Below are 26,769 nucleotides of genomic sequence, written 5' to 3'. Positions count from 1 at the left end.
GGAGACTTTGTGCAGCAGGCCTTCATGGTAAAATAGCTGCTAGGAAACCACTGCTAAGGACAGGCAACAAGCAGAAGAGACTTGTTTGGGCTAAAGAACACAAGGAATGGACATTAGACCAGTGGAAATCTGTGCTTTGGGCTGATGAGTCCAAATTTGAGATCTTTGGTTCCAACCACCGTGTCTTTGTGCAACGCAGAAAAGGTGAACGGATGGACTCTACATGCCTGGTTCCCACCGTGAAGCATGGAGGAGGAGGTGTGATGGTGTGGGGGTGCTTTGCTGGTGACACTGTTGGGGATTTATTCAAAATTGAAGGCATACTGAACCAGCATGGCTACCACAGCATCTTACAGCGGCATGCTATTCCATCCGGTTTGCGTTTAGTTGGACCATCATTTATTTTTCAACAGGACAATGACCCCAAACACACCTCCAGGCTGTGTAAGGGCTATTTGACCAAGAAGGAGAGTGATGGGTGCTATGCCAGATGACCTGGCCTCCACAGTCACCAGACCTGAATTCAATCGAGATGGTTTGGGGCATGGGCGTACCCAGGATCAAAACTAGGGGGGGGGCAAGCCATGGTCACAGATACCGAAGAGAAATATATATATAGTACAATGCAAAGATTTCACTTCTTACATTACATGAGATATATCTATTGTAAATTCCACAATCGCTCCGAAACCGGCGAATCGCTCCACACAGTATACTGGCCCCCATAAAATGCTCCATACAGGATACTAGTCCCCATATAACGCTCCATACAGGATACTGGCCCCCATATAACGCTCCATACAGAATACTGGCCCCCATATAACGCTCCATACAGGATACTGGCCCCCATATAATGCTCCATACAGGATACTGGCCCCCATATAACGCTCCATACAGAATACTGGCCCCCATATAACGCTCCATACAGAATACTGGCCCCCATATAACGCTCCATACAGGATACTGGCCCCCATATAACGCTCCATACAGGATACTGGCCCCCATATAACGCTCCATACAGAATACTGGCCCCTATAAAATGCTCCATACAGAATACTGGCCCCCATATAATGCTCCATACGGAATACTGGCCCCTATATAACGCTCTATACAGAATACTGGCTCCCATATAACGCTCCATACAGAATACTGGCTCCCATATAACGCTCCATACAGAATACTGGCCCCCATATAACGCTCCATACAGAATACTGGCCCCCATATAACGCTCCATACAGGATACTGGCCCCCATAAAATGCTCCATACAGAATACTGGCCCCCATAAAATGCTCCATACAGAATACTGGCCCCCATATAACGCTCCATACAGAATACTGGCCCCCATATAATGCTCCATACAGAATACTGGCTCCCATATAACGCTCCATACAGGATACTGGTCCCCATATAATGCTCCATACAGAATACTGGCCCCCATATAACGCTCCATACAGAATACTGGCCCCCATATAACGCTCCATACAGGATACTGGCCCCCATATAATGCTCCATACAGAATACTGGCCCCCATAAAATGCTCCAAACAGAATACTGGCCCCCATATAACGCTCCATATGGAGTACTGGCCCCCATATAACGTTCCATGCAGGATACTGGCCCCCATATAACACTCCATGCAGGCTGTTCCCCACACATAATGCCTCATGCTGGCTGTTCCCCCCCACACATAATGCCCCACGCAGGCTGTTCCCCCCACATAATGCCCCACGCCGGCTGTTCCCCCCACATAATGCCCCATGCAGGCTGTTCCCCCCCATATAATGCCCAATGTAGGATGTCACCCCCCTCCCTTATAATGCCCCATGCAGGATGTCACCCCCCCCGCCCCCCTTATAATGCCCCATGCAGGATGTCACCCCCCCCTTATAATGCCCCATGTAGGATGTCACACACCCCCACCTCACCCCCCTGCCTTATACTGCCACAGGCCTCCATATAATAAAAAAAAAAATAATCAAATGCTCACCTCATGTCTCACCTGCTGCCGCTGCTCCGGACTCCAGCGTCGCCGGCCTCATCCCGCTCTGCGCTGTGACTGCTCAGGAGAGAGCGCAGTGTAAAGACGTCACCGCGCCCTCTGACCTGAAACGTCACAGTGCAGCAGCCGTGGAGGATGCAGGAGCTGCTGCACAGGCACGGGGAGGGTTAAGTATTATGCCGGGTGCCGGGGCCCTGAGCAAGCGGGGGGGGCGGGCGCTGACACCGCTCTCCTTCGCTCACGGGTCCCATAGCGCGCCGGGTGCTGACGCCGGCCCTGATGTGCGGCGTGCGTCCCTGCTTCTAGGAGGGGGGCAGCTGCCCCACGGTGGGTACGCCCATGGTTTGGGGTGAGCTGGACCGCAGAGTGAAGGCAAAAGGGCCAACAAGTGCTAAGCATCTCTGGGAACTCCTTCAAGATTGTTGGAAGACCATTTCCGGTGACTACCTCTTGAAGCTCATCAAGAGAATGCCAAGAGTGTGCAAAGCAGTCATCAAAGCAAAAGGTGGCTACTTTGAATAACTTAGAATATAAGACATATTTTCAGTTGTTTCATACTTTTTTGTTAAGTATATAATTCCACATGTGTTAATTCATAGTTTTGATGCCTTCAGTGTGAATGTACAATTTTCATAGTCATGAAAATACAGAAAAATCTTTAAATGAGAAGGTGTGTCCAAACTTTTGGTCTGTACTGTATATATATTTCTCTGCGGTATCTGTGCATCATGAATCGTGGTATGTGTTGAAGGGGCCCACTGAGACTCTTTCGCCCTGGGCCGACAAAAACCTGGAGCCAGTCCTGACATGGATGATCATAAAATGACACCTTTCTCCCATAGTTACTGTTTGCACTTGCTAGCAATGTAAAGGCATTTCCCATGGAAGTTGCGTTATCAGTGCTGGCCGTCTTTTCAGTCTTCTTGCTCAGTGCATAGTTAAAGAATATAGATACCTTTGGGGGCAATTTCTTTTACTTAAAGGGGTTGTTTAGGGCTATTTTTTTTTATTTTATTTATTTTTTACTATGGGCCTAAAAGCAAACAGGCAGGTAGTTGCTGACAGAGGCAACTACCTGCCTGCCTTAGCCGGCGCCGGCTGAGCGCAGTCACTGTCCGTTCCTGGCGGTGATTCAGCTGCTCCGCTAACAGCGCAGCTCTTCTTCTTGCAGCCTACTCTGCGTGACTGCTGATGTCATGCTGATTGACAACTGGCTTCCTGCACTTAGGCACCAGGAAACCGGCTGTCAATCAGCAAAACATCAGCAGTAACACCCAGTCAACAGAGCAAAGCGGGTGAGAAGCCGTTGCTCTGTCGACGTGACATCGGTGACCACTCTGTTCTGGCAGAGATCGTCGCTGGCACGTCAGACAGGTAGTTAGCTACTACTTGCTTGTTAGTGCTTAGGCCCATTGTAAAAAAATTAAATAGTCCTGGATTACCCCTATAAATGGTAGTATTTTTGACTGAAATCATTTTTGGAATTGGGTTTTGTTAAAAAATGGCATGGTTTTCCTTCTATAGCCTCTGTGTTGCGCTGTCCATTGATGGATGCAGAATGACTTAAAAGAGAGTCCGTCAGTGAGTTCCCTTTAATGATGGCTGCATGCATTACTTAACTCTTTATCTATGGAATGGATTCAGAGTGTTATATCAGAAAAAGAACATATCCTCTGCTATAGACAGATACATCTGGTGAAATAAGTCACCAATTTTCTAAGTAAATACTTATATTTCTAAATGTGCTACTGTCATGAAATTCTCACCAGATGTCGGTAACAACCCATCCAATCCGGACAGGCAAAGACATCAAGCCATAGATGTTCATAAATTAACTTATGTATATGACTCGCCCCCTGGGCCGTGGGGCACTCGGATCCGGGCAATAGGGAACGATGGGAGTAGTAGTGGCAACCCGGTTCCGTGGCTCAGGGTGGTCAGGCCATTGGTAGTCCGTTATGTGTTATTAATTATGTGTAGTGCCGGCGTCCCTGCCCTCTGCTAGGCAGGGACGCTGCTCCCCTCACCGCTCTGCTCCGTGCCCGGCTTCCTCCCCCCGCTCTGCTGTCAGCGCGCGCTCCGTCCCGGCGTCCTCCTCCTGCTCTGCTCTCAGCGCGCGCTCCTTCCCGGCCCCTGTGCTTAGGGCGCGCGCGCGCGCGCTCCCCTCCTCTTAAAGGGGCCGCGCGCGCCGCCCTAAAGAGTCCCCGGCCAATGGCCGGAGGACTTCATCATATATAAGGCACCTCCTCCAAAATGGAGGTGCCCGAGCAATGTTGTTTGCACCTGTGTCTCACCTGTGCTTCAGCCCTCAGGTCCCGTTGCCAGTTGCCTGCCAGTTTCCTGCCAGTTACCTGCCAGTTACCTGCCTGATTCCTGCCTGAATACTTGTTACCTGTCTGCCAGTCTGAGGTCCGACGGTCTGCCTTACTACTCCTGTCAGTCTGTCTAAAGGACCAGCCTGCCCGCTCACCTGGGAGCGCATCTCCGTTTCCTGCCTGCTTGCCAGCCCGGAGGTCCCGTTGTCACGTGCGGTGACCACCAGCTATTCCAGAGACTCTTGCCCGCTCACCTGGGAGCGCTTCTCCGTTACCTACCTGCTTGCCAGCCCGGAGGTTCCGCCGTCACGTGCCGTGACCACCTGTTATTCCAGAGACTCTCGCTTGCTCACCTGGGAGCACACATCTACCATCTGCCTGCTAGCCTACCCAGAGGCTCTGCCATCACAGGTCGTACCTACCCTTTACCCAGAGACTGCCCTGATCACTTGCCGTATCTCCCTGTCCGTTCATCCAGAGACTGCCACCCGCTCCCTTACAAGGGCTGCCCCCTTGTATAGTAGCTCAGAGGTTCCGCCTCCCAGACCCGTTACAGTTTGCTCGGGCCATGGAACCCGGTGGCACCCAAGCTCCCTCGCTCTCGGACCTCTGTCTTGAACTGTCCCGTCAGAGGTCCCAACAGGAGGCCATCCTGGGTCACCTGCGGAATGTTAATACTCACCTGAACACTCTGTCTGATCCACCAACAACCTCCGCCAGTGCCATATCTTGCAATCCGGCAGCTCCGCTGCCCACTAATACTATGGTATCCTACCCCGGACCCCGGCTTTCTGCACCTCCTCGCTTCGGAGGCGACCCCGTCCAGGCTCGGGGCTTCTTAAATCAGTGCACCCTGCATTTTGAACTTTTGTCCTACCAGTTTAACTCCGACCGGGCCAAAATTGCCTTCATCATGTCCCATCTCACCGGGGAGGCCCTGGCCTGGCTGAATCCTCTATGGGAGAGAGGAGACCCCCTGGTGTCCAACTTGCCTGCTTTTCTCACGGCTTTCCGGAAAGTCTTCGACGAACCCGGACGGAAGACCTCATCTGCATCATCGTTGCTACGCCTCCGTCAGGGGAGTCTCACCGTGGGCCAATATGCCATACGGTTCCGTACCCTTGCCTCGGAGCTGGCCTGGGATAACGACGCTCTGGTTTCCGTCTTCTGGGAGGGTCTGTCCGGCCGTATTAAAGATGAACTTGCCGGTCGGGACATTCCTACCACTCTCGATGACTTAATAACTCTTGCCACCCGGATTGACCTACGGTTCCAGGAGCGTGCCAAAGAGGTCACCCGTGAGAGAAGGATTCCACGTTTAGCTCCTATTTTCCAGAAACCCGTCATTCCCTCCATCTCTCCCCAGGTACACTCTCCTGAGCCTATGCAGGTCGACCAGACCAAGATGGTCAAAACCCGTCAGGACTCACGCCGTGCCGAGGGGAGCTGCTTCTACTGTGGCAGTAAGGAGCACCGGATCCGTGCCTGCCCGGAGAGGTCGGGAAACGCCTGTGTCTAGGTTCGCTCAGAGAGGTCCACCTAGACAAGAATAAATCCTCTCCATCCCTGCTGTTGTCAGTTTCGATCATCTACGGGGAGAACCGTTATTTCGAACTAGCCCAACTTGACTCTGGAGCAGCCGGGAACCTTATTTCACAGTCCCTGGTTGAGAAATACCGCATCCCCACCAAACCTCTGGCTGTACCCTTGTCTGTCGCTGCCGTGGATGGGGGCCTCTTACCTCGCCCCATTCAACTCATCACCGAATCCATTACCCTGCAGGTGGGAATGCTGCATTCTGAAAGTATCTCCTTTCATGTTCTGCCTGGACTCTCTCACGCCCTCTTGCTAGGTCTGCCCTGGCTCCAGAGACATGCACCCGTGCTAGACTGGCAAACCGGAGAGGTCCTTCGCTGGGGACAAGACTGTCATAAAACCTGCCTGGTTCCCGTCCATCCCGTCCGTCCCTCTCCTACCCCAGCTAATCTACCTGGACTTCCGATTCCTTATTGGTCTTATGCAGATGTCTTTAATAAAAAGGAGGCAGAGACATTACCACCACATAGACCATACGACTGTCCCATCGATCTGCTACCCGGTACTACTCCTCCCCGTGGGCGTATCTATCCTTTATCCGCTGCTGAGACCCGGTCAATGTCCGAATATATTGAGGAGAATCTGGCCAGAGGATTCATCCGGAAATCTACCTCCCCGGCGGGAGCAGGCTTCTTTTTCGTCAAAAAGAAGGACGGCTCTCTCCGTCCCTGTATAGACTATAGAGGCCTAAACCTGATCACGGTGAAGAATAAGTACCCCCTTCCGCTCATTCCAGAATTATTTGATCGTCTGAGGGGGGCTAGGATCTTCACCAAACTGGACCTTCGTGGGGCGTACAACCTGGTTCGTATTCGTCAGGGGGATGAATGGAAGACGGCATTCAACACCCGGGACGGCCACTATGAATACCTGGTAATGCCCTTTGGTCTCTGTAACGCTCCTGCCGTCTTTCAAGAGTTGGTCAATGACATCTTCCGGGACCTTCTCTACTCCTGCGTAGTGGTGTACCTGGACGACATCTTGGTCTTCTCTCCGGATCTCCAGACTCACCGGAGGGACGTTCGTCAGGTCCTGCTCAGGCTAAGGCAGAACCATCTCTACGCTAAATTTGAGAAGTGCCTCTTTGAGCAGACCTCGCTTCCGTTTCTGGGCTACATTATCTCTCAGACCGGCCTACAAATGGATCCTGAGAAACTGTCTGCCATCGAGAAATGGCCCCGACCGGAGGGGTTGAAGGCCATTCAGCGATTCCTGGGCTTCGCCAACTACTACCGCCTCTTCATACCACACTTCTCTTCCCGGACGGCCCCAATTTCTGCGCTCACCCGTAAAGGTACTAATCCCAAAGAGTGGCCACCCGAAGCAGAGGAGGCCTTTCTTTCCCTTAAACAGGCCTTCTCTTCCGCCCCGGTGCTGCATCGCCCAGATGGCAACAAGCAGTTCTTCCTGGAAGTTGACGCCTCCTCCTCTGGAGCCGGAGCGGTACTTACTCAAAAATCATCTTCCGGGAGGATGGTAACTTGTGGCTTCTTCTCTAAACTCTTCTCCTCCTCTGAGCGCAACTATTCCATAGGAGACCGAGAGTTATTGGCCATCAAACTGGCATTGGAGGAGTGGCGTTACCTGCTCGAGGGGGCTCTTCACCCGGTAATAATTTACACTGACCACAAGAACTTGGCTTACCTCCAGCATGCCCAGAGACTTAACCCGCGCCAAGCCCGGTGGTCCTTGTTTTTTGCTCGTTTTGATTTTGTCCTTCATTTTCGCCCGGCTGACAAAAACGTCAAGGCGGACGCCTTGTCTCGATCCTTTCTGGTGTCTGATCTCGAGGAGGATCCGAAACATATCATCGATCCCGCCAGAGTAATGCAGGTGGCTCCCGTGAGTCTAAATCGTCTTCCTCCTGGTAAGACGTTCGTACCAGTACCTGATCGGGAGAAGATCCTACACTGGGGTCATTCGTCTAAACTAGCTGGCCACGCCGGTCAGAAAAAGACCCTCCAGCTTATTACCCGGCACTACTGGTGGCCTAACCTGCACAAGGATGTAATAGACTTTGTTTCTGCCTGTGTGTCCTGCGCCCGCAACAAAGTTCCGAGACACCTGCCGGCCGGCCGCCTCCTACCTCTGCCAGTACCTGCTGCCCCCTGGCAGCATATAGCGATGGACTTCATTACTGATCTGCCCGTCTCTGCCGGTTGTACGGTCATTTGGGTGGTCGCTGACCGCTTCTCCAAGATGGCTCACTTCATTCCACTGCCAGGTCTTCCGTCTGCACCCGAGCTGGCTAAAGACTTTATCCGCCACATCTTCCGTCTTCATGGCCTGCCCCGTCACATCGTGTCGGATCGTGGGGTACAGTTCACTTCCCGTTTCTGGAGAGCCACTTGTAAATTGCTGGACGTCACCCTGGACTTCTCCTCCGCTTACCACCCACAGTCTAATGGTCAAGTGGAGCGGATCAATCAGAACCTGACCAGTTACCTTCGGCACTTCGTTAATGCCCACCATTCTGACTGGGTGGATCTCCTGCCATGGGCCGAATTCTCGTACAACAATCACGAGAGCGAGTCTTCCTCCAAATCCCCGTTTTTTGTAGTCTACGGTCAGCATCCTCGGATCCCGTTTCCCGTCTCCACCTCGGCGGACAATCCGGCTGCGGAATCTCTTGTTAACAAATTTTCCTCCATATGGGAGAGTACCCGGTCCGCACTCCTTCTGTCATCCGAGCGTATGAAAAGACACGCTGACAAAAAACGTCTGGACCCTCCTCAATTCCGCCCTGGGGATAAAGTCTGGCTCTCGTCCAAATATGTCCGGCTCAAGATCCCTTCCTATAAGTTAGGGCCTCGGTTCATCGGCCCACTGGAGGTCATCAGTCAGATCAACCCGGTGGCCTATAAATTGAAACTCCCGGCCAACTTACGGATCCCTAACTCCTTCCATGTATCTCTCCTCAAACCCGTGGTGCTTAACTCTTTTTCCAAGTCTACAGGTACGCCTCCTGCTCCGGTTTCTGCTGAGGACGAGTTTGAGGTAGAGAACATTCTTGCCACCAAAAGGGTAAGAGGAAAGACCTTTTTTCTGGTAGATTGGAAGGGGTTTGGTCCTGAGGAGAGAACGTGGGAGCCCCGGGAGAACATCCATGCCCCTCTCATCCTAGCTAAATTTCTGTCTGGCCTAAAAAAGGGGGGGCCTAAAGGGGGGGGTACTGTAGTGCCGGCGTCCCTGCCCTCTGCTAGGCAGGGACGCTGCTCCCCTCACCGCTCTGCTCCGTGCCCGGCTTCCTCCCCCCGCTCTGCTGTCAGCGCGCGCTCCGTCCCGGCGTCCTCCTCCTGCTCTGCTCTCAGCGCGCGCTCCTTCCCGGCCCCTGTGCTTAGGGCGCGCGCGCGCGCGCTCCCCTCCTCTTAAAGGGGCCGCGCGCGCCGCCCTAAAGAGTCCCCGGCCAATGGCCGGAGGACTTCATCATATATAAGGCACCTCCTCCAAAATGGAGGTGCCCGAGCAATGTTGTTTGCACCTGTGTCTCACCTGTGCTTCAGCCCTCAGGTCCCGTTGCCAGTTGCCTGCCAGTTTCCTGCCAGTTACCTGCCAGTTACCTGCCTGATTCCTGCCTGAATACTTGTTACCTGTCTGCCAGTCTGAGGTCCGACGGTCTGCCTTACTTCTCCTGTCAGTCTGTCTAAAGGACCAGCCTGCCCGCTCACCTGGGAGCGCATCTCCGTTTCCTGCCTGCTTGCCAGCCCGGAGGTCCCGTTGTCACGTGCGGTGACCACCAGCTATTCCAGAGACTCTTGCCCGCTCACCTGGGAGCGCTTCTCCGTTACCTACCTGCTTGCCAGCCCGGAGGTTCCGCCGTCACGTGCCGTGACCACCTGTTATTCCAGAGACTCTCGCTTGCTCACCTGGGAGCACACATCTACCATCTGCCTGCTAGCCTACCCAGAGGCTCTGCCATCACAGGTCGTACCTACCCTTTACCCAGAGACTGCCCTGATCACTTGCCGTATCTCCCTGTCCGTTCATCCAGAGACTGCCACCCGCTCCCTTACAAGGGCTGCCCCCTTGTATAGTAGCTCAGAGGTTCCGCCTCCCAGACCCGTTACATTATGTCCGACTACGCCACCCGTGGATTGCGGTTATTAGGAACCGCCGCTGCATGCAGACCGCTGGGGCTGATGAGGTGTGCAGCCAGGGTAGTGTGACTCCCCACGGGAAGAGTGCGGCCCCAGGGCAGTATAATGGATGGTGGGAGTGATGGTAGTGAGAATCCCAGTGCTGATAGTGCTGGAGGAGCAAGGAGCACACAGACAACAAGTTGCAGTCCAGGGTCTTTACTACAACAGGTAAACTGACCCATAAACAGTCCCAGCTAGGAGGGGACCTGGATGTCTGAGAGCAACGGGGAAATTGGCCCTGGTCAGGGTGAGGATGTAGGCCTACCGTGCTTTCTGCGCTCCTTCTGGCTATCTCCTCCTCATAGGATAACAGCCCACGTTTCCGAGCTTCCGTGCTTTCTCGCCTGTATGGCCTGCGACGTGGGTTCCTTTCTGCTCCCAGCCTTGTACGGCTTTACTGGTCCCTTCGGTTGTGGCAGGGCCTCCAGGCTTCTTAGGCCAAGGAATGTACAGTCCCTTGCGGACTGGTTCTCTGCTGGGGGATGTAGAATCCTTCCAGCCTCAGACACCAAAGTCTGGTAAAATAAGTCTTTATCTGCCAAGACAGGCTCTCTTCGCCTCTTGTCTCTGGCTTGTGGCTCTCTCCTACTGCCACACTTCCTCTTAGGTGCAATCAACTTTCTGTCCCTGCTCCACTCTGGGACACGTCTCAAAGCTGAGACAGGCTTTCCAGTTCTCTCTAACCCTGTCCCCAGTACCAGCTTTTATAGGGGCAGCCTGCTCCCCCTACTGGCCTGAGACAGGAGGCATTGCATGCTAATGTTCCCCTAACCAGAGAACCTCCCCCTTGCTCTCAGACACAACTTTATTACACTTGTGGCATCCAGGTAGGGTGACACATTCCCCCCTAGTGAAATTTAGTACTCCGGGACTAAACAATAAACAAAGACAATATGCATAACTATAAAACATTAATAGACAAACGACGCACAGATTGAGTTCTTAAGGTCACAGTGTGGTCTGTGACCGGGTGTCCATATCACCAATACAACGGGAGCCTTAACCAGGTGGGGGTCTGTCCTACCCCAAGTCCTTCACAGTCTTAGTTCATTCCTGGGTTAGGCTCAGAATGCAGTCCATACAAGGTCCCGGTTATACAAAGTCCATAACCTTTGAGTCCTCATGGTAGCTGCAAGAAACTGAAACACACTATTAATAAACATGCAGGTAACTTGGCAAACATTTCAACATTTGGCAACAGGGTTATTTACAATTTTAGTACACTCTATATTCTCCAGCGAGCGGGTATCTGTCCCTTTGTGCTCCTGGTTGACCTACGTAGCCCACTGTCTGGTGGTGGACCAACCTGACTTTCCCCACTAGCGTTAGGGGTACAGCTGTCAGCTGGGTGTACAGGTAGGGCAGGCAGCTGTCTGCGGGTCCTTTGGCTTACCGCAGGCATGGCAGGCTCACTGTCAGCAGAGGGTTGACTCTCCTGGGCTGCTGGAACAGGCTCTTCTGCCTCTGGAACCGCTTGCTCCTCTTCACCTTCCGGCTCTGGTGTTGGTTGTTGCTGTGCCGGTTGCAGGAAATGCAGGACAGGTACCACTATGGCATCATTTATGCGAGTCCAGGACTGAGGGAACTCTCCGAGGACGGTGCTGATCATTTCTTCCTTGTCCTCTGCGGGTTCAAAGTCACTCTGATCCTCTTCTGCACTACGGAGTTGCTCGGGGCATCTTTTGAGGTGGTCCCTGGAGACGACACTAGTGGTTTCTCCTCCGTCCTTGGTGATTACGCATACCTTTGGGTTGTCGTGGTCAGACTGCAGTACGGTGTAGAGTTCCCTTTCCCACTGGTCGTCCAACTTATGTAGCCTTCTTTTTCGCTTTAGGACTTGCTCACCAGGTTCTAGGGGACCAGCAGGGGCGTGTTGATTGAAGAGTCTTTCTTGCTTCTCTCTCACCTGGGCCAGGCTCTTCTCCACACTCTCCTGTACCTTCTTGTACTGCAGTTGCCTTTCCGTATCCCAGTCCGCATCCGGGGAGGTGTCCTCAGGTATTAGGACTCCCATCTCCAGGTCTACGGGCAGCTTACCCGGTCTGGCTCGCATCAGGTAAGCCGGGGTGCAGTTTGTAGCATTCACCGGGATATTGTTGTACATGTCTACCAGGTCCGGCAATTTTTCTGGCCACAGGCTGCGTTCCTCCAGGGGCAACGTCTTCAGGAGATCAATGACTATATTGTTCATCTTCTCACACATCCCGTTGGTTTGGGGGTGGTAAGGCGTTGTCCGTATTTTCTTACAGTCATAGAGGTTGCAGAACTCCTGGAAGATTTCAGCCTCGAACGCTGGACCCTGGTCTGTCAGGACCTGTTCCGGATACCCGTGTGGACGGCAGAAATATTGCTGGAAGGCTCTGGCCGCTGTTTGGGCTGTCAAGTCCTTTACCGGGACCACCACTAGAAAACGGGAATAGTGGTCCACGATTGTCAAGGCATAGATGTATCCAGACCGGCTTGGAGCCAATTTGACGTGGTCCAGGGCTACCAGCTCAAGAGGCTGCGTGGTGACGATGGGCCTCAAGGGTGTCTTCTGGCTGGTGCGGTCCTTCCTCCTCAGGTGACAAGGGCCACAGCCTCTGCACCACTTTTCTACTGCTCCTCTCATGCCGACCCAAAAGAACCTTCCTCTTAGTAGGAACTCCAGTTTCTTCCAACCGAAGTGCCCCGCTCTGTCATGGTAAGCCCCCAGGACCATAGCTGCATCCCGCCTTGGGACCACGACTTGCCAGGTCAGCTCGTGCGTCCGGTGGTTGACAATCCTTCTGCACAACTTGCCTTCGTAGAGGAACAGCTTGCTCTTCTCCTTCCATAGCTGCTTGGCTTCCTCTGGGGCATCTGGATCTAGGCGGGCGTCTTCCTGGGTCAGCAGATCTTTCACCAGGCGGACTGCAGGGTCACTATCTTGGGTCTCGGCCCAGCTGTGGTGAGGTAGGGGATTCATCATCACAGTTGTTAGATCCTCCTCCTTCACGCGGTGAGAGTGTTGAGCGGCTCCATACCGGTGAAACGCGGGGAGTTCTACCTCTTCCAGCTCTTCTGGGTCTTCGTCACCTTCAGGGAAGTGAGGCATTCTTGATAGGGCGTCCGCGTTGGCGTTGGTTTTGCCTGCCCGGTACTTGATCACGAAGTCATAGTTGGAGAGACGGGCCATCCACCGCTGTTCCAGGGCACCCAGTCTTGCATTGTCCAGGTGTGTCAACGGGTTGTTGTCCGTGTACACGGTGAACTTTGCGGAGGCCAGGTAATGCTTGAAGCGTTCCGTCACGGCCCACACCACCGCCAAGAATTCTAGCTTGAAGGAGCTGTAATTCTCCGGGTTCCTCTCGGTGGGCCTCAGCTTCCGGCTGACGTATGCGATCACCCGTTCTCTGCCCTGTTGGTTTTGGGACAGTACGGCTCCCAGTCCCACATTACTGGCATCTGTGTGGAGAATGAAAGGCTGGCCATAATCAGGGTAGGCCAGGATCTCATCCCCAGTGAGGGCCAACTTTAGCTGGCGGAAGGACTCCTCTTCCGGTTTATCCCACTTGAAGGGTGGCTTTTGATTTCTGGACTTGGACTGTCCGATCAGGAGGTCCTGCATAGGAGCTGCCATCTTAGTGAACCCAGGGATGAACCTTCGGTAGTAGCCTACCAACCCGAGAAACTGTCTCACCTCTTTGATGTTCGAGGGGCTTGGCCAGCTCTTGATTGCCGTGACCTTGTCAGGGTCGGGGACCACTCCTTCCGCGCTTACCACGTGCCCTAGGTACTGGACCTTTGGTTTCAGCAGGTGGCACTTCGATGGTTTCACCTTCAGGCCATAGCCTGCCAGGGCTTCGAACACCTCGGCCAGGTGCTTGAGATGGTCCTCGTAGGTCTTCGAATAGACGATCACGTCGTCCAGGTAAAGGAGGACAGTCTCGAAGTTTCGGTGCCCTAGACAGCATTCCATCAGCCGCTGGAAGGTCCCTGGTGCGTTGCAGAGCCCGAAAGGCATACAGTTGAACTCACTCAGTCCCATCGGGGTGGTGAAGGCGGTCTTCTCCTTGTCAGCCTCTGCCACAGGAACCTGCCAGTACCCGCTAGTAAGGTCCAAAGTAGAAAAGAAGTTAGCAGATTTTAGTGCGGCTAAAGACTCTTCTATTCTAGGCAGCGGATATGCGTCTTTGTGAGTGATACGGTTGATTTGTCTATAGTCCACGCACATTCTCATGGTGCCGTCTTTCTTTTTGACTAGAACCAAAGGGGCTGCCCAGGGGCTACAGCTGTCTCTAATAACCCCAGCTTCTTTCATCTCTCTTAGCATGCCCTTTGCGTTCTGATAATGTGCAGGGGGTACAGGTCTGTGCCTCTCTTTTATTGGTGGGTGGCTCCCTGTGGGGATGTGGTGTTCTATCCCTTTTACTCTGCCGAAGTCTAGCGGGTGCTTACTAAAGACTCTCTCGTACTCCTGTACCACCCGGTAGACTCCTTGTTTTTGGTGCAGGGGAGTGGAGTCAGCACCCAAGTGGAGTTTCTGGCACCAGTCCTCCTTTTGTTTCTGGGAGCCATTACCCTCCGCCTGAGGAGATGGAGGCAAGGGTTCCACGGCCCTGATAGCTTGGTGTTCGACGACAAACAGTTTGGCGAGTGTAGCGTACCTGGGTAAGTGTACTTCCCTCTCCCCAATGTTGAGGATGCGGACGGGCACCCTCCCATGACGGACATCAACCACCCCCCGGGCTGTCAAAATGGTGGGCCTGCTGTCTGAGTACACGGGTTCTACCATGGCTTGGTAGTCTCTACCTCTCAACCCGATTGCAGTCCGACACCAAATCATCATTTCACTTTTGGGAGGCATGGAAATGGGGAATGGATCACTGATTCTTACGCTACCGATCTCACCACCAGACAGTTCTACCTGCTGCCGTCTCATCAGGGCTTTTATCTCCTTGTTGAGGACTCTCTTTTGGCTGGAACTAGCATTCACCGCCACCTGTTGTAGAATTACAATTACCTCTGAAAGACAATTTTCAATTATGTTAGTACCCACAGTTATTTTAGGGTGACTTTCATGACGGTCAATGTCCACAATAATCACTCCCTGTGCCGGCAGTTCAACTTTACCAATTTTAATGGTCATCTCCTTGAACCCCATCTGCGGCACGGGTAAGCCATTACTGGCGATGATGCTCAAGTTACTGTCTGGATACCGTGTGATATCAGCATCAGTCCAATACTGCTTAAAAAGTACATAAGGGATAGTGGTTACTTGTGACCCAGTATCCAGCAAGGCGCTCATGGGGATACCGTCCAGCACCACGGGTAAAACCGGGCGCCCCCCAACGTACTTATCACGCCAATTATAAGGGCCTGGTGATCTTATGCCTGGGGGTCGGCCCTCTGCCCCAGGTTGGACCCATTTAAATTACAGTACCTGGAAATGTGTCCGGGCTGGTTGCAACGACGGCAAATGGGCTGTCCATCCTCTGCGTAGCGGTCTGTGGGCCTCCCTCGGAACGACGGGATCCTCCTCTGTCGACGCCACGGGACATCCTCCGGACTTGAAGCCAGCTCGATGGGTCTTGACGGGTCCACTTGCAACGCCTGGACGGTCCTGGTCAACGCCGCGACGCTCCTGGTCAGCTCCTGGACTTGGTGGTGCAGGCCTTTCGACGGGACTTGATTCAGGGCCTGTGCATCAGCCTCCACGGAGTCCATAGAGGAGGGCGCCGCCTCCTGGTGGTAAGTGATAGCAGGGCGCCGGGGGTTTATAGCGCCACTGGTTGCAGATTCACGGAGCACCCTTATGGCCCTGTCCTTAAATTGGGCAAAGGTCAGGTCGGGGTTCTGGAAGAACATGAGGCGCAGCTGGGCCCTGTGGGCGCTGGACAGCAGACCCTCTATGAATTGTTCTGTTAGCAGCTTATCGGTTTCCTGCACACTGCCAGGGTCAGTTTGTTGAATAGCCCTCAAGGCTTCCTGTAAATTTAAGGCATAGTCTCTGATGCTGTCCTGTGCCCGCTGCTTACATCCATAGAACCTCATTTTAATCTCAGCGGAGGTACGTGTATCAAAGGTACCCCGCAGCCGGGCCAGAATACCCTTCACAGTCCCTTTCTCCTCAATGGGCCATGATTTTACCTCCCTTTGGGCTGCGCCTGTTAACTGCCCTGTCAATATGCTGACCTTCTGTTCCTCTGTCAGGGGGTAAACTTGGAACAAACTATACAGTCTTTCCTTGAAGTCAGTTAGGGCATGGGGCTCCCCTGAGTACTTGGGCAGCCAGGCCGCTCCCGGGATGTAGGGTAAGGAAAAGGGCATAACCGCTGCTGCAGCTGCGTTGGTGGTAGTGGGCGCCTCTGTGTCCGACATCTTCCTCCCCCCCTAGTGAAGTGTGGCCTACCTTCCGACGATCCTCTTCTGTAGGCCGCGGCTCCGCTGCTGCTCTGGACGAGGACCTGGCGTCGCACTCCGATGACGTCAGCGTCGCTCTCTCTCCCTTCCAGGACCTTGCGCAGCGTCGGTGCGTGGGGCGGAGCTTCGGATCTCGCGCGGTTTTGACGTCCACGCCCCTCTTCTTCCCGCGCGGCGTCCTGAAGATGGCGTCCGATGGCGGGAAACAGCTGTGGATGGCGGGAAGGCGGCAGAAGACGGCGGGAAACGGTCCAAGATGGCGTCTGATGGCCGGAATCGGCTCCGGATGGCGGGAAACGACTCCACAGGTAAGTTACAAAAGTCTTTTTCAGGCACGCAGTACCCGGTGGTTGCGGGCACAAAATCCTGCCGACTACGCCAAAGCTGACTTGCCCCCTGGGCCGTGGGGCACTCGGATCCGGGCAATAGGGAACGATGGGAGTAGTAGTGGCAACCCGGTTCCGTGGCTCAGGCTGGTCAGGCCAGTGGTAGTCCGTTATGTGTTATTAATTATGTCCGACTACGCCACCCGTGGATTGCGGTCATTAGGAACCGCCGCTGCATGCAGACCGCTGGGGCTGATGAGGTGTGCAGCTAGGGTAGTGTGACTCCCCACGGGAAGAGTGCGGCCCCAGGGCAGTATAATGGATGGTGGGAGTGATGGTAGTGAGAATCCCAGTGCTGATAGTGCTGGAGGAGCAAGGAGCACACAGACAACAAGTTGCAGTCCAGGGTCTTTACTACAACAGGTAAACTGACCCATAAACAGTCCCAGCTAGGAGGGGACCTGGATGTCTGAGAGCAACGGGGAAATTGGCCCTGGTCAGGGTGAGGGTGTAGGCCTACCGTGCTTTCTGCGCTCCTTCTGGCTATCTCCTCCTCATAGGATAATAGCCCACGTTTCCGAGCTTCCGTGCTTTCTCGCCTGTATGGCCTGCGACGTGGGTTCCTTTCTGCTCCCAGCCTTGTACGGCTTTACTGGTCCCTTCGGTTGTGGCAGGGCCTCCAGGCTTCTTAGGCCAAGGAATGTACAGTCCCTTGCGGACTGGTTCTCTGCTGGGGGATGTAGAATCCTTCCAGCCTCAGACACCAAAGTCTGGTAAAATAAGTCTTTATCTGCCAAGACAGGCTCTCTTCGCCTCTTGTCTCTGGCTTGTGGCTCTCTCCTACTGCCACACTTCCTCTTAGGTGCAATCAACTTTCTGTCCCTGCTCCACTCTGGGACACGTCTCAAAGCTGAGACAGGCTTTCCAGTTCTCTCTAACCCTGTCCCCAGTACCAGCTTTTATAGGGGCAGCCTGCTCCCCCTACTGCCCTGAGACAGGAGGCATTGCATGCTAATGTTCCCCTAACCAGAGAACCTCCCCCTTGCTCTCAGACACAGCTTTATTACACTTGTGGCATCCAGGTAGGGTGACACATATAATTATGAGAAATGACACGGAAAAGTATTGAACACGAAGAAAGGTGCAAAAAGCCATGGAAAGTCATGACACTAGCTGAAATCTATCAGTAATTAGAAATAAATCCTGGAATTTAGTGAACAATATCCGCTGGTTCAACTGATGGCCAATATAAAGGTGTCTCATTACCAAGGTGCAACACAAGAAACATCTCATGATGGTTAAAACCAGTGAGCTGTCTCAAGACCTTCACAAATCTTTTTGTTGGAAAACATTCTGATGGCATTGGTTACAGAAGAATTTCTAAACTATTGAAGGTGAGCACTGTTGGGGCCATAATCTGGAAGTGGAAAGAGCATAATTTCACCATAAACCGGCCACGATCAGGAGCTCCCCGCAAGATCTAAGACAGAGGAGTGAAAATAATTATCAGAAGAGTTGTCCGAGAGCCAAGGACCACCCGAGCAGAGCTACAGAAAGACCTGGAATCAGCAGGTACAATTGTTTCAAAGAAAACTAAGGAATACACTCAACCTCCATGGCCTCCAAAATTGAACTCTTTGGATGCCATAATAGACAAAATGTTTGGAGGCCAAAAGGCACTGCATATCACCTCAAAAAAACCATAACAACAGTGAAGTTTGGAGGTGGGAACATCATGGTGTGGGGCTTTTTTTCAGCATATGGCACTGGCAAACTTCATATAATTGAAGGAAGGATGAATGGACAAATGTACAAAGACATTCTTGATAAAAATCTGCTGCATCTACCAGGATGATGAAGATGAAATGAGGATGGACATTATAGCAAGGCAATGATCCCAAACACACAACCAAGTAAACTCTCAATTTTATTTCAGAAAAAAAAAATAAAGCTGCAAGAACAGGCCAGCCAAACACCTAACCTGAATCCAATAGAACATTTAAGGAAGGAACTAAAGCTCAGAGTTCATAGAAGGAGTCCACGTAAGCTCCAGGATTTGAAGAGTTTTTGTGGGGAAGAATGGGCCAAAATCTCACCCGAGCAATGCATGCGATTAGTTTCTCCATATAGGAGGTGTCTTGAAGCTGTCATCACCAACAAAGGCTTTTGTACGAATTATTAATTACATTTCAGTAAGCGTGTTCAATACTTTTTCCTTGTGTCATTTCTCATTTTTACACATAACTTAAAGAAATCAAACCATAGATGTCCGTAAATTGAGTATGGATTGAATGGGTGGTTACCAACATCTGGTGAGAATTTCATGTCAATAGAACCTTTATAAATATATTTACTTAGAAAATTGGTGACGTGTTTAATACTTATTTCACACGCTGTATATTAAGAAATGATATATTGTTGGGCCTTAAACCGTATGATTTTAAATGGAGAACATTCTCTTTTATTCTAGAAAATTATTTTCACTGTTTCTGGTACCATTTGTAATGTCTGTGGAGGAAAAAATTAACAGTATTCTTTAGTAAAGAGATTAAGCATTAGTGGGTGTATTGAGAAAAATTCCAGGTCCAAATAATTATTGCCTCTGATTTCTTAGGAAATAATTACAACTTAAGGGAAACAAAATAATAGGTTATATTTTGTATAAGAACATTTTGCACTATTGTTATACAACCAATGTGATAATGAAGGAAAAGTTAATACCTGAACCTCAGCCTGGTATTCCTCAATCAGGGACAGAGTTCTTATAGCAGCATTGCACACCTACAATGCAAAGAGAGTATAACCAGACCAACTCATGCCACGCATAAGTGATAATAGAAAGCATCTGAAGGTTTGTGGATTTGTAAAACATACCGACTGGAAGATCTTCGCAGCTTTCACCGGCTCATGTAATATGTAGTTTCCAAGAGTAGCATTCAGCTCAGTGATATCCATGGGGTTCACAGAGATTACAAATCGGTAAACAGCGTAACTCTGAGTTGACTCTGCAGAAAAACAAGTCTGAGATCATTCAGTTTAGCAAGTAACAAGGAAAAATGTTTGTCAATTTTTTTTCTAATGTATTAGGTTAGGTGCACACTGTGTTTTTTCCACGTGGAAATGCACCAAAAACGCTAGGTAATCCGTCTGTCAGCTAATGCAATCACAATCCTGATGTGCTGTGCACCTGATGCGGAATTTTCCGCTCAGGATTGTCATAGCGTTAAAATACGCAGCATGTCCATTCTTTGTAGCGTTTCTGCAGCGCAAAAACGCTCAAAGAATGGTGCACGGGCTGGGGAACAAGACTACTTCTCCCATCATCCGACCGCCGCTCCCACTGATAACAGCGAGAGTGGGTCAGCTGAGGGGAGAAGTTGTCTCCTCAGCAGAGCCGGGGCTGTGCGCAGTGAAAAAAAAAAAGTAAAAATCTATTTAAGATAAAAAAACACCTTTTATCCTCACCTGTCCGGCGTCCCCCCGGCGATGCGATCATCCCGGCGGTACACTGACAGGAGCACGCTCGCTCGCTCCTGGCAGTGTACATCACTGCAGCTGGCTGAGGTCACGCGAGTTCATCAGCTGAAGATCAGCTGACAGCACTGGGACCTCAGTTTACGGCACCGGTGCTGTGTGCGAATATTCTCACGAATGTTCCCACGTAGTACTGATGCAGTATGAGGTCACCGGGGCTGATCAGCTGATCTTCAGCTGATGACATCTGACCTCAGCCTTCAGCATAGCCCTGTACACTGACAGGAGTGATTACGCTCCTGTCAGTGTACAGTGAGGTCTTCTACAGTAGTCACATCAGTGATTGATGTGACTGCTGTAGAAGTGACCCGGATCGACGAGGTACAATCTGGATTAAGTCATGATGATGGACAGGTGAGGGATATGTTTTTTTTTTTTTTTTCAGGAGACGAGGGCGTCAGGGATTGAGAGAACAATAAAAAAATTATTAAAACCGTGTGTAATTTTATTTCAATAAAAAACTTTATTCTGGCCGTGTCTTTATTGAAAAAGTGTTGAAAACGTAACTATGGGGTTAGTAATGGGGGCGTCTTATAGACGCCTCTCCATTACTAACCTGGGCTTCATGTCAGCCACCAATACAAGGCTGACATGAACACCAACCCCATTACCCCACTCACCACCGCTACACGGCAGTGGGAAGAGCGGAGGCTAAGCGCCAGATTTGGCGCATCTTATGGATGCTCCATTTCTGGGACTCCTGAGGGGTGATATTATTAGCCGTGGACGGGGCCAGGATCCATGGCCCCTTCTGTGGCTATTAATATCAGCCCACAACTGTTTGTTTAGCCTTTTCTGGTTTGATTTTATAGGGGAACCCCAAGTCAATTTTTTTCTGGGGTTCCCCTGTAATCTAGCCAGTAAAGGCTAGGCAAATAGCTGTGGGCTGTTATTAATAGCCAGGGAACATTTTTGGCTAATGGCCCCTTCCCTGGCTACTAATATCAGCGCCCAGCGGTCAGCTTTCCCTCTGCTGGTTATAAAAATGACGCGGGAGTCCACGTAATTTTATTTTTTTTCTTTACATTTTTAGGCTATGTGGCCATGATCCGGACGTAGCAGCGCTTTAGATGCAGCATATTTTTTCTGCATCCAAAATGCTGCGTTCTATTGAACGCAGGTAAATCCCCATGTGTTCACTTAACCATGTGTATTTACCGCATTCAATACATTCTAGTGGTCAAATTTCTGTTGTGGAGATTAGGGACTCCACAAGAGAATTTACATGCTGCAGTCCTGAAAGACTTGTGGCATGTCAGTGTCCATGGGTGAGCAGCAGCCTCAGATGCACGCATAGTGAACATGGGATTTCTAGAGATCCCATCCACTATGCTGTAACATCTGAATGCTGCAGGATTGATGCTATAAATACACGCAGCTTCAAACGTGCAGCGGTTCCTGATCGTGGCCACGTACCGTACATGTCAATTTCTGTAGTGGACACGCTAGTCTCCACTGCAGATTTTGACCTATTGAAATGTCATTATATGCGGTGGATCCACATGTATTGACAACAAAAGTGCAGCATTAGAACATAGCTGCTTGCTGCTGTTCGTGAGGACATAGCAGCTAATGAAACAGCTGTGAGCAGTTATTAATAGCCAGGGAACATGTTTGCCTAATGGCACCTTCCTAGGCTAAAAATAGCAGCTCTCAGCTACCCCAGAAATGACTTGAATGGAAATGCTAATGAGATTGGAGGTATGGTATTAGATGACACCTAGCGCTTTTGTTTGGTGAGGAGACAGTGTCAGACCTTTTCATTACTAAAAGCTAATTAAAGTAAAGTAAAGAGTTAACCCTAGAACGCATACCTGGGGCCTTGCAGGCCCGCCCTGTTAATGGTTTTCTATTTTCTGCAAGATTACTTTAGTTAGAATTTTGAAACTCTAGGTATTCCTCAGGTATATAGTTGTTTGTCATTTTTGTTTGAGTTATTCCATGTTATTTGCACACGGGCCTTTTCCCAGGTATGTGAAAAAGTAGATTTTTATGGTCATGCGTTCTAGGGTTAAATAAACACACACGTAGAGAGTAAACACCTTATTTGAAATACACAGACACATTCTTTAATCATTTAAATTAACCAATATACTCACCCCAGGTCTGACAGTAATCCAAGGGTTGAAGCAATGTCCCACGTTTATTTTTTCAAATATCTTTATTTAGCTCCAAAAAGCATTCATTGATGTCGAAAAACGCAAAAAAAACACTAAAAAATGCATAAAAAGCGCTTCAAAACCACTGCAAAAAGAGCGCTATTCCGCAGCGTTTTTCCTTGTCAAGAGATGCAGAAACGCTACAGAAATATCTGCATTCAAATCGTGAAAGTGCGTACATAGCCTTAATCCAGAAGAGGAAACAAGTTTGCCTCACCAGCGGTGTGCTAGAGGATGGGGGCCCCATAGAAAAGACGGAAAAGGTTACTTTCAGGTTCTGCCTGAGACCACTACACACCTAATCACTTCGAATGGCAGAACATGTCCTTGTTTTGCTAACATAGCAGCACTTATAGAGACAATATCACTTTGCTGTCAATTGAAATGGAGGCAAGACCAAGCTGAAATGGGCTAGCTCTCCCAAATGGCCACACAGCGTGAACATGAGCTTCATCTGTGGTATATTTGATCATAAGCCAAAATCGACTTTGCTTACAAGTCATTAAAAAGATGAACTTACTTGCAGTAATTCTATAGGTATATAGGTATTGTGGGGTATGGGTTCTCATTATAGAGATCCCATACAGATAATGCTACCGGGTAAAAAAAAAAAAAAAAAGTATGCCAATAAGGTTTCATATGGAAAGAAGAAATTTGTATCTCTAGTGTAGCGTGGCGCGGGCAGGCAGGAGCGAGCGAGGCACTTGTCTCCTCCTTTTACGCCCCGGCGCGTTCTACAAAAGTGTGGGTCCTGGGTGTGCGTTGGTGTTACTGCTGTGATGGCCTTACGCCTGTGCAGGCCGCCTGTAGCTGGTGTTGTTGGCCGGCCAGGACCATAGGTTCTGCAGTCCAATAAAGGAGAATCTCGTTCTAAAACAGTCTTTACTGAATGGTAACTTGGTAAGGGTTATGTACAAGGGATACTGGGTACAAAGTCTTATGGAAGTTTCTTTGCAGTATAAAGCATTTTCATGCACACAGTATTGTCCACTGTAGTCTACTCCCGGGCTGGTGAAGCACACTGTTTCGCCCTACTTTGTCTCAGCCTAGCTTGTCTTCACAGTCCTGATCAGCAGGTCTCTACTCGCTCAGTGGCTCCGCTCCCATTTCTTCCACTACTGGTGCCCTGGATCGACCACTTGGGACCCCCACTAGTCCCGCAAACTCAGTCCTGTTTAGGTCCATTACCTTTCGCGTTTTGCAAGCTCAGGGTTTCTCATCACACGTGGTGCTATCCAAAGACCCCTTTTCTGGAAGGCCACTCTGTCTCATTGCTCACTTCAGGATCTTGCTATTCGCTTGTCCCTTAGTCTCCTTTTCCTATAGTTCACCCAATACAGCAGCACTGCTCACATAACACTTCCCACTTCTACTTGCACTCGACCCTATCTAACTATCTGCAGAAAGCAGTCACTTTTCCTAACACTTATCCCCTCCCACTATGGGCTAGTCTCAAACATTAACTCTATCCTTACCTTAATGTCGCTAAACTAATAAACTATCTTATACTACGTACCTTATGTACTAAGCCTTAAACTATACGTCTCTACATTACCTATGTTATACACTATTAGAGTTGAGCCACCCCCGTAGTGTTCGGGTTCGGTTCGTCGAACACCGTTAAAACCAATGGCAGGCAAACAAAAACACATAGAAACACATAGAAAACACCTTCAAAAGGTGTCGAAAAGCTGACAAACTGCTCAGAAGACCCAACTAACACATGGAAAAGTGACAAGTACATATAGTCATGCGAAAAGAAAAGAGGTGGAGGAGTAAAAGGAGGGGGAGACACAGATATAGGCATATCATGCCCTTCTAAAATCAAGAAAGGCTGGAGTAAAAATCTAAAATCAGCCTACCAACACCCAGACGTCGTGACAAGAAAATGAAAAAAAGAAATATCTTTAGGTAGAATGGCGGTTCCATTCAGAACACTTTCCTTACAAGATGTAGTGGTATCCCCGTTGTGAGTTGTGCCAAAAACGGAACCTAATACATTCGGACTAATCCACCATTTGTCATATCCAAGGGGCAGGTCAGTAAACGACAACATCGACGCGGAACCAAGCACAGTAGTATATACTGTACATCCTTTGACAAGGCAATCAGGCGGATCAAGAAGTTGGGAAGGGTCACCCTAATGGCCAAAACAGACATTGATGCGGTGTTCCGGTTACTTACTACCTGTGCCTCCGAATAGTGTCCACCTATTGGGCTGCTTCTGGGAAGGAGCATACTATATAGATCGCTGTTTGCCCATGGGGTGGTCCAGATCCTGCTCACTATTTGAGGCGTTTATTTGCTTCCTCGAATGGGTTGTAATGGACGTTTCTAAGGGGGCACATATTATCCATTACCTCGACAACTTCTTATGCCTGGGCCCAAAAGATTCGCCACAGTGTGATTACACATGGTAGTCCACCTGTGAGAAGGAGAGAGCTGGAGGGAGAGCGGACACCACAGAGCCGAGGGGTTACATGGAGAACGGAAGAAGGAAAGAGGGCGAGGGAGGTAAGGGAGTACAGTGGAAGGCTGACCTGAGCTCCCCCACGTTCCTGCTGGGCGGGGAACAGCCCTGGGAAGAAAAGCTGCTTGCGCATCCCTTTGAGGTTACGGGCGCGAGCAGGCAGAGGGACTACGCTGGAGTGCGAAGCCGACACGGCCAGTCCGTTCCTGCCCGTGCGACCTCCATGTCGCCGGGTTTGTGCCAGAGCCGCGGTGGACCCTGACGGCCAGCCCCCCTCTCCCAATACTGGTGCCTGTCCGCTGGTGGGTCGAGCCCCCCCGCGGTGGAGGCAGGTCTAAGCTCTGTAATTTAAATTGGCTCTGTAATTTGAATGTACACTTTAAAAACTTTTACAAGGATCTATTGGAGGGCAAGTCTGATGCCAGCAGCCGTGGTAATTCCAGCTCCAGTAGAGTCCACTAAAGCTGCTGCAGTTAAAAAGCTTTTATAAGGATCGAGCTTGGCGGTCCACCGCAAGGCGTGCTACCGCCAGTCCCAGCACCTCTGCCTTGGGGCGCCTCCCTGATGCTCTTCACTGAGTGTCCCGGGGGCTCGAAGCATTTCCTTTGAAAAAATTAAGTGTCCAAACCACAGGTGGTGTAACCTGCTTAACAGCTGGGATACTCCGCTGACTAGCAGACACTGCTGCTAGGCCCAAAGTATTGCCTGGGCTAGATGCAGTTAAAAATTTGTAATTAGATCTACAGGCGGTGGCTACTCCGCTGACTAGCAGACACTGAAGCTTTGGAGCAGACCTCTGATTCCCAGGCTATAGCATGAGTAAACAGCTCTTCAGACTCAACCATCTGTGTTACCCCAAGCCATAGTGTATGTAGTTTCTTACGGCTAAAAGGGGGGGAGAGACCCGACCCACCTGGAATTGACGATGCCAACGTCATGTAAAACACAGCAAGGGGACTCAAAAAAGAGTCTCAATTTTTTCCAAAAATTGTGGCACAGACACCACTTAAGTGGCATCAATTATCCCAGAGTTGCTTAAAATGGTTGGTGAGGTGATTTTCCAAAATCCTCAAGCTTTTAGTTTCCCCAGGATGACACAGGTGGGGCAGATGGTGGTTGGCCCGGCCCGCTAGGCCGCATTGTAGCACAGTGAGCTTCACACTGCAACTTATGCTTCATGTCCATGTGACGGTTAAAGCATAAAGTACTCAAACTATTGTTTTATTGGCCTCTACTTAGCTTTTGGTGACAAATGTTACAGATAACATAAGTTGGGTCATCCTTAGCGATCTCAAAAAATGCCCAGGCTATGCAAGGTTTAGAGCCCATGCGACACTGCTACTAGCAATACTAGCAAATGATTGCCTGGGCTAGATGCAGTTAAAAATTCTTATTAGATACACAGGCGGTGTAGCTTGCATCACAGCTGGGCTACTACGCCCAAAGTATTGGTAGATTCTATACTAAATAAGGAAGGAGTCACTGACTGTGGTGGCCCCCTCCGCGGACCGTCGCGATTGGTCATCCCCTTTCGCTGCCCCTTACTCAACGAATTCACAAACCTCTCCCGTTGGTTTGGAGTCCCATTACGCCCAACAAAAACCATAGGCCCCACAACAAAGCTATCGTTCTTAGGCATCGAAATCGACACCACAGCAAGGTTGTTCCGCCTCCCATGGGAAAAAATACCAAAACATTACACCTGATCGAGGGTTTTTGCGCAGTATGGAAAGTAACACTACAGCAGATGCAAGTATTACTAGGTCTCCTCGTGTTTGCGAGCCGGGTGATGCCAGTCGGAAGGGTTTTTTCTCGTCATTTATCGCCCGCAACAAAAGGGGCATCA

At 50.6% G+C, this 26,769-nt stretch overlaps 1 protein-coding gene across 1 annotated transcript in view; it reads right to left on the bottom strand.

Moving 5' to 3' along the window:
* The window catches only part of MCMDC2 (minichromosome maintenance domain containing 2), a 78,913-nt gene that overhangs the window by 34,901 nt on the left and 17,243 nt on the right, over positions 1-26,769 (bottom strand). The window contains exons 2-3 of the mRNA XM_073676739.1: positions 19,635-19,765; positions 19,482-19,541 (exon numbers count right to left, since the gene is read on the bottom strand). Of these exons, the coding sequence (XP_073532840.1) occupies positions 19,482-19,541; positions 19,635-19,765 (191 nt within the window). The remainder of the gene's footprint in view (positions 1-19,481; positions 19,542-19,634; positions 19,766-26,769) is intronic.

The sequence above is a fragment of the Phyllobates terribilis genome, unplaced genomic scaffold (genome assembly GCF_046119375.1).
Source record: "Phyllobates terribilis strain yellow unplaced genomic scaffold, ASM4611937v1 Scaffold_4__5_contigs__length_816908805, whole genome shotgun sequence".
Classification (NCBI taxonomy): Eukaryota; Metazoa; Chordata; class Amphibia; order Anura; family Dendrobatidae; genus Phyllobates; species Phyllobates terribilis.
This window is presented reverse-complemented; position numbering and strand designations above follow the sequence as displayed.